The following is a 7,500-nucleotide window of genomic DNA, read 5'->3' as shown; positions in this document are numbered from 1 at the left end:
TTCTGTTGTGGTGGTTATGAATGATTCACTCCAGTGAAAACAGTAGTCTACTTCATTTGATCGTGACAACAAACTTCTTTGTGTCCACCACCACTATGTTCAATGCCTATTAAATAGAAATTTTGTTTTGGTATATATATTGTTTTTTTCCATGCACTGAACCTTATCTTCTTTCTCGCTGTACCAGAGGAAAGCGTTGGCAGAGAAGGGTTTTCGGTTTCTTAAGCAGACAAGAGAAGAACAATGTTTTGATATACCTCCTGTTGCCGAATATGTCTTTATCCCATGGTTGTGAAATATACCGTGCACCAAATTCGTGCCTTTTTTATGAAAGTATTTATATACAATGCCTGCCAGTACAGTTTCAGTGCAACGATAGTATCTCTTCTCTCCATGTGTAACATTTGTTTGGATCTCATGGCCTGACCAGCACGTTGGCTCTATGGACAGACAGACAGACAGACAGACAGACAGACAGACAGATAGATAGATGGATAGATGACATAAGCGAACATTCATGCAAACATTATAAGATGTTTTCCTAGGCTGAGGCTACAACCTTGTCTGTCACAACTTCTGATCTTGAATTTCTCTAGATACATATTCTTGTTTACGGTCTTACATTTACAGCCCTCTCTTTACCAACTTTTCCAGTTCCGTTCTTCTATTTCAAAAAGCGGAAATTATCGAAACAGCAATGTGCTCCATCTTCTCTGTGTATGTTCATTTTCCTTATTCTTTTATGTTAATTATACAGAAGAAAATGATAGGCACCACACTGCTAGTTACACTCCTCCATGATTAAAATGACAAAAATGTAATGAATGGCCTGCACAGTCAACTGTTTTAACCAGAAAGAAAGGCAAGTAATTATCGTTTAAAACGAAGATACACGCACATCACAGCTGTGAACACTGAGCCAACGAAGACGACAGCTCAACACTTCTCTCTGCCTCTGCCTTCACTCTCTGTGCTGACACAGCCGTGGTGTTGGTCTGTGAGGAATGTGGATGACTGTCGGTCTGCTCTTGTCTCCGGTGACAGCACTTGCCCAGCAGCCGGTTCCAGCAGGCCCTGTAGGCTTTCCTGTAGGAAGGATTCATCACACCGTACACGATCCGGTTCAGAGTTGTTGGAGTACAGCAGCAACAGTCCAAGGATGGCGACTTCTGATGGCACGGCGATGATGGAGCTGACGATGAGGATGACGACATATGGAATGTAACTAATGCAGGCGATGAGAAAGACGACGAACAGGGAGCGCACAAAGGCCACTTCTCTGGTGCTGTGCTTTTTTTTCTTCTTCTTCTTCTTCTTCGTTCGTGGGCTGCAACTCTCACGTTCACTCGTATGCACACGAGTGGGCTTTTACGTGTATGACCGTTTTTACCCCGCCATGTAGGCAGCCATACTCCGCTTTCGGGGGTGTGCATGCTGGGTATGTTCTCAGTTGTTTCCATAACCCACCGAACGCTGACATGGATTACAGGATCTTTAACGTGCGTATTTGATCTTCTGCTTGCATATACACACGAAGGGGGTTCAGGCACTAGCAGGTCTGCACATATGTTGACCTAGGAGATCGTAAAAATCTCCACCCTTTACCCACCAGGCGCCGTCACCGTGATTCGAACCCGGGACTCTCAGATTGAAAGTCCAACGCTTTAACCACTCGGCTATTGCGCCCGTCGCTTCTTTTTCTGACGGTGAGCATTCTGGACAGCTGTCGTAAGAAGGCGTTTTTGTGGACTCCATGCTGAACGAGTCCTTCCTGGTGAAGACGCCGATGCATCTGGAGGTGACTGTACATGAACAGTTATTGTGTGTGTTGGTGATCCAGTGGCAATGGTGGCTTCTTCTGTCGTGGAGGTTGTGTTGTCAGATGCAACTGCTCCGATGGAAACAGCCGCCTGCCTTGGCGTAAATTTCATCTGATCGTGACCAGAATCTCTTTTGACTGCACCATGACTGTGCTCACCAGCCATTAGTGTCGGGGTGGGCACTGTTTTGACGGTGCACTGAACTAAGCGCGTTGGGTTACGCTGCTGGTCAGGCATCTGCTTGGCAGATGTGGTGTAGCGTATATGGATTTGTCCGAACGCAGTGACGCCTCCTTGAGCTACTGATACTGATACTGATACTGAACTTTGTCTTCCTTCTCGTTGTAACGCGAGGAAGGTGTTGACAGAGAAGAGGTTTCAGTGTCGTTGTCACCTCCGATGTCATAGTCTGAGTTCCCTATGTGACTGTAACATCCCGACATATCCATACCAGTACAAAACCTTCCATTCACTTCTCCTTCACTTTTAGGGACAGCATCCCCTTTTATTTTCCAACACCAGTTAATGTTTGCATCCGTCACTGTGTCTGGATCTGTTGCTGCCTCTTCCTCACTCCTCCTCCTGCCACGTTCTCTGCATCTTGCGAACAGCCTCTTTCCTCGTCTCCGACCTTTCCGATTGTCCAGGTTCACTCTGGCCTTCTTCCAGTTCCGGAAAATGGCGAAGTTGCAGTCGCCAATCAGCATCATAAGAACGATGGAGAAAAACATGGCCAAGATATTGGCGTAGCTGTAAGACGATCTGTCAAAAGAGCAGATGTGAGTGTGCACTGCAGCTGTAGTTTCCTGCACCAATGCTCAGAGTGGAGGGTAGAGCCATCAAGATGGCCGCCACCCAGATGGAGATGATGATGAAGACTGTGCGGGGCAGCGTGAAGAGACGGCTGTACAGGTGGGAGTGACACATCTGTGTGTGTGTGTGTGTGTGTGTGTGTGTGTGTGTGTGTGTGTGTGTGTGTGTGTGTGTGTGTGTGTGTGTGTGTGTGTTTCGATATTCGTAAATATTGTTACCTTATAAATATGTATGCCCAAAGTGTGTATTTTCATTTCTGAAATTACTTTCTGCGAGTAAAGGGGTTATTTTTTTCCTTAGATTGAATACATTCCTTAAGATAGATAGAATGGCAGACAGGCAGGAAGGTAGACATAGAGACAGACAGATACACAAATTATTCACCTGTCTTATTTTTGGAGAAAATCTGTTCTGACGATCACTTTACAAACATACTAAAGAACCAAGAGAATGATTTGTTCATATAAACATAAGGAGTAATCTGTACAGACATTATGGGACGATGTTTTCTTTTGTTTTCCTGTATGTTTTGACCAAACAGTGGTGTGTATATTGTAAAAAACAAAATATGAGCACAATACCAAATGTGATTGATATTTGTATGTAACATTTTTAAGAGCCCCTCGAGGGATTTCCTGAAATAAATACGTCTTGTCTTGTAAAGGCTACAACCTTGATTGTCATGAACTTTAATTGTGTTCGTGAATTTCTTCAGATACGTCATGGCATTGTTCACCATCTTACATCTGTATCAGAAGAAAAAACAATGTATATCATACATAGATACAATGTCTCTCTTTATCATTCTTTGTAGTCTGGTTTTCCACTTTCAAGAGGCTTCATTGTAGAAACAGCTAAGTACTTCACTATGTCTGTGGTTGCTCGTTCTCATTTTCATGTCATGTTTATTACCCATGCAGAAAAAAAATGCACAGCATTACTGCACTCACTCCACCGTGATAAAAGACGTAACTGCATAATGAATGTACAGTGAATATCCTGCACGGTTCAGTTGCAGCTTGAGAATGTGTTGATCAATGTTAATACCTTTGATTTTGTTGTCCACACTCTACCTCAAATAGATAGAGCAGTCGCATGTTGGAGTATTTGTTACATTGACTAGGAATAAATAACAAATTGTAAGGTTTCAAAAGGAGTTACACACTTCACAGTTTTGAAGACAGGGCCAAAGAAGACGACAGCTCAACACTTCTCTCTGCCTCTGCCTTCACTATCTGTGCTGACACAGTTTTTGTGCCAGACCGTGATGAATTTAACTGTCGGTCTGCTCTTGTCTCCGGTGACAGCACTTGCCCAGCAGCCGGTTCCAGCAGGCCCTGTAGGCTTTCCTGTAGGAAGGATTCATCACTCCGTACACGATCCAGTTCACAGAGTTGTTGGAGAACAGCAGCAACAGTCCAAGGATGGCAACTTCTGATGGCACGGCGATGATGGAGCTGACGATGAGGATGACGACGTATGGAATGAAGGTAAAGCACGTGATGAGAAAGACGACGAACAGGGAGCGCACAAAGGCCACTTCTCTGGTGCTGTGCTTCTTTTTCTGACGGTGAACTTTCTGGACAGTTGTCGTTAGAAGATGGTTCTGTGGAGTCAGTGCTGAACGAGTTTTTCCAGGTGAATCTGGAGGTGACTGCACAAGAACATTCATTGTGTGTGCTGATAATCCAGTGGTAATGGTGGCTTCTGTTGTGGTGGTTGTGCTGTCAGAAGTAAGTGCTCCGGCGGCAAAGGCAGTCTGCTTTGGCATCAGTTTATTTTGATCGTGACCACAATCTTTTTTGTCCTCACCACGACTTTGCTCACTGTCCATTTGTTGTCCTGTTCCAGTGCATTGAACCTGATCTTCCTTCTCGTTGTAACCTGACGAAGGGGTAGGCAGAGAAGGGTTTTCAGTTTCGTTGTCGTCCTCTTTGTTGTGGTCTGAGCTCACAACGTGACAGTCGTGACATTCTGACACGTCCGCACTGGTGGAAAACCTAGTCGGGACTTCTTCAAGGACAGGAACCCCTTTGCCTTTCCCGCAGCAACGTCTGTTTGCATCCGTCACTGCGTCTGGATCCGTTTCTGTCTCTTCCTCCTGACTCCTCCTGCCACGTTCTCTCCATCTTGAGAACAGCTTCCCTCCTTGTCTCTGACCTTTCCGGATGTCCAGGTTCACTCTGGCCTTCTTCCAGTACCGGAAAATAGCGAAGTTGCAGTAACCAATCAGCATCATGGGAACGGTGATGGAAAATAGTATTATGAACTTCACGTAGCTGAGAAACGACCTATCGAAGGAACAGATGTGAGTGTTTGCGCTGTAGCGGTAGGTCACTGTATCAATGCCCAGAGCGGGAGGCAGAGGCACCAAGATGGCCGCCACCCAGATGGAGATGATGATGAAGACTGTGCGGGGCAGCGTGAAGAGACGGCTGTACAGGTGGGAGTGACACACGTGGAGGTAACGGTTCATGGAGATGGCCAGCAGTGACAGCACACACACCTGTAATGAAGACAATGAGCACCGTTTATCTAGGAAATAGTTATATTGTGTATTACGGACAATATTCATTCCACATTGGCTGTTAGTTTATTTAGATGGGGAGAAGATTCATCAAAGATTCAATGCGTCAATAAGATGACTGCAAAGAAAACAGATAATGATACAACTTGGAAATATACATGACAGTTGATATACCTGGGAATAATAAAGAACAAAAACGTTATGTGACAGAAAGAAAAGTATTTCAGTGTTTTTCATGTATTATCTCTCATTAGAGATCTGTTTCCGTGTCGCTGCTGGTCCGCCCGACAATGGCTGGGTTATAACACACCTGAACTGACCACTCATGCTGAACACACATTTCTGTATCCTCTGGATCCCTCAAAACAGGTACAATGAGTTTCGTTTCAATGAATTGTGCTTTATAAATGCCGATTGCTGTTATAATTGTTGGTAAAAGTGAAACCCTGTAGGTCGTCAAACTCAACTCCTTTGTCGTCTGAGAATTGAAATGACCTCCAGTTGCTGGATTTGAGGAGTCTAACGGCCCCTCCCTGTTTATTATTATTATTATTATTATTATTATTGTTGTTGTTGTTGTTGTTTTTGTTGTTGTTGTTATATCAATATAGTTTGTTTGTTTTATTCTTTCATTTAATCGTATCATCATTTTTAAAAGCATCTTTGTAGAGTCATGTGCTGTATTCTTGTGAACTTGTCTTCTATCAAATATTCATTATTTTTATTTTCATGTGTGTGTGTGTGTGTGTGTGTGTGTGTGTGTGTGTGTGTGTGTGTGTGTGTGTGTGTGTTAAACAAGTTGTAATACAAGGCACATACGTGTGGGAGAGAAGAGGCAGCAGGTAACAGTGGGTGGCAGGAGGTGACGGTTGGGAGTTGTGTGGGGAGAAAACGGGGTGGGGTGTCCGTTCTTTTTCTAAATAATATAATAATATGGTATTTATATAGCGCTGAATCTTATGTATAGACAAATCTAAGCGCTTTCGCACCAGTCATTCTCACGCACGCATAACTCTAAAACTGGGGAAACTGAAGACAAGGAAAAGGCAGGGAAGGGAGGCTATTTTGGGAAGAGGTGGGTTTTAAGGCCAGACTTGAAAGAGCTGAGTGTGGAGACTTGATGAAGCGAAAGAAGAAGTTCATTCCAATTTCAAGGTCCTGAGTGTTTTCGTCATTTTTGAATGTGAATAAAATCATGTGTTTGCATGGAAATGGTGTTGTTGTAGTTGTTTTGTTTCTTTTAAGTGATTTACTTTCAATTAATGGCCATACGAGTTTATAAAAAGTGTTCACATGCTTGTTTTAAGCATTATGTTTTAAGCGTGCCTACTATACCTGCAGTTTCAAGTCTTTCTATGAATTAGGAATAGGTTTTCTTTTTCTTATAAAAATCATTGTTACTTAATGTATATGATGAAACCAGAACATTATCTCTTTATGGCATGCAAACAGTGTGACATTTTGTTTTTTTATTTCAGAAAAAGCCACTGAAGGATCTGTAATAATGATAATTTGTATTATCTCTTATTCGGAAATAATACTCCTTAGTTTTTCTTTAAACAACGTGTTATAATTATGTTTACTGTGAGTTAAAAAAAGGTGTCTAGTTATACTACTTTCATGTTTTAATTCAACTTTTCACTTTTGAGTTTCACCTTTGTCATATTCATGTGTATGTCAGACTCAGGTACGAGCTGAAAGACTGTGGTGCGAGTGACAAGCCAATAAATTGAAGACATGAGTATTAAGAGAAATGCAGTTAGTTTTCTTTGTGCTTTCTTTCTTTTTTTTTGGTGTGTGTGTGTGTGTGTGTGTGTGTGTGTGTGTGTGAATATTTACCTCACCCAACGTGAAACCGACCACTCCATTCACCACGCAGTGTGTGTGGTTCACCACTGGATGGTAGCCTAAAATCAGGTCAAGGACCAAAAACGTCAGCCAGTATCCCAAGAAGAAAATGTCCGCGAGGGCGAGGTTGACTATAAATAGATCGTGCACGTGTCTTTTCTGCCGAAAACGCCCGACGATGACCGAGATGAGCAGTACGTTGCCTATGACACCACCTGCTATCATGACGCTGCCCAGTGTGGAGAATATTGCACGTGCAGCAATGTGGATGGTTTCTCCAACGAACTGTGAGGAGGGGACAGTGTCTGTGTTGTTTGTAGTGTTAACCATCTTGACAGTCGAGAATGGGCAAGTAGCCGGGCAGGATACTGTGACAGGAATAAATGGAAGCTGATCGTTTTGAAGCTCACCATCTCAAAAACATGATCACCAAATCCAAAGGAAAAACACTTCTATTTCAGGTTCCATTGTTTCAAAATCTACATATATCAG

At 43.1% G+C, this 7,500-nt stretch overlaps 1 protein-coding gene across 2 annotated transcripts in view; it reads right to left on the bottom strand.

Moving 5' to 3' along the window:
- Positions 1-2,401: 2,401 nt before the first annotated feature.
- LOC143287000 (uncharacterized) overlaps positions 2,402-7,500 on the bottom strand; it is an 11,091-nt gene continuing 5,992 nt past the window's right edge. Inside the window, exons 1-2 of one of the 2 annotated variants that reach the window (XM_076595001.1) lie at positions 7,000-7,403; positions 2,402-5,139 (exon numbers count right to left, since the gene is read on the bottom strand). In XM_076595001.1, coding sequence (XP_076451116.1) covers positions 3,907-5,139; positions 7,000-7,338 — 1,572 coding nt within the window. In that variant the 5' untranslated portion in view covers positions 7,339-7,403 and the 3' untranslated portion in view covers positions 2,402-3,906. Of the gene's footprint in view, positions 5,140-6,999; positions 7,404-7,500 lie in introns of those variants that run through there. The other variant, XM_076595002.1, reaches the window with a different exon arrangement.

The sequence above is a fragment of the Babylonia areolata genome, chromosome 10 (assembly GCF_041734735.1).
Source record: "Babylonia areolata isolate BAREFJ2019XMU chromosome 10, ASM4173473v1, whole genome shotgun sequence".
Lineage (NCBI taxonomy): Eukaryota > Metazoa > Mollusca > Gastropoda > Neogastropoda > Buccinidae > Babylonia > Babylonia areolata.
The sequence above is the reverse complement of the archived record's forward strand: the minus strand, read 5'-3'. Positions and strand labels throughout refer to the sequence as shown.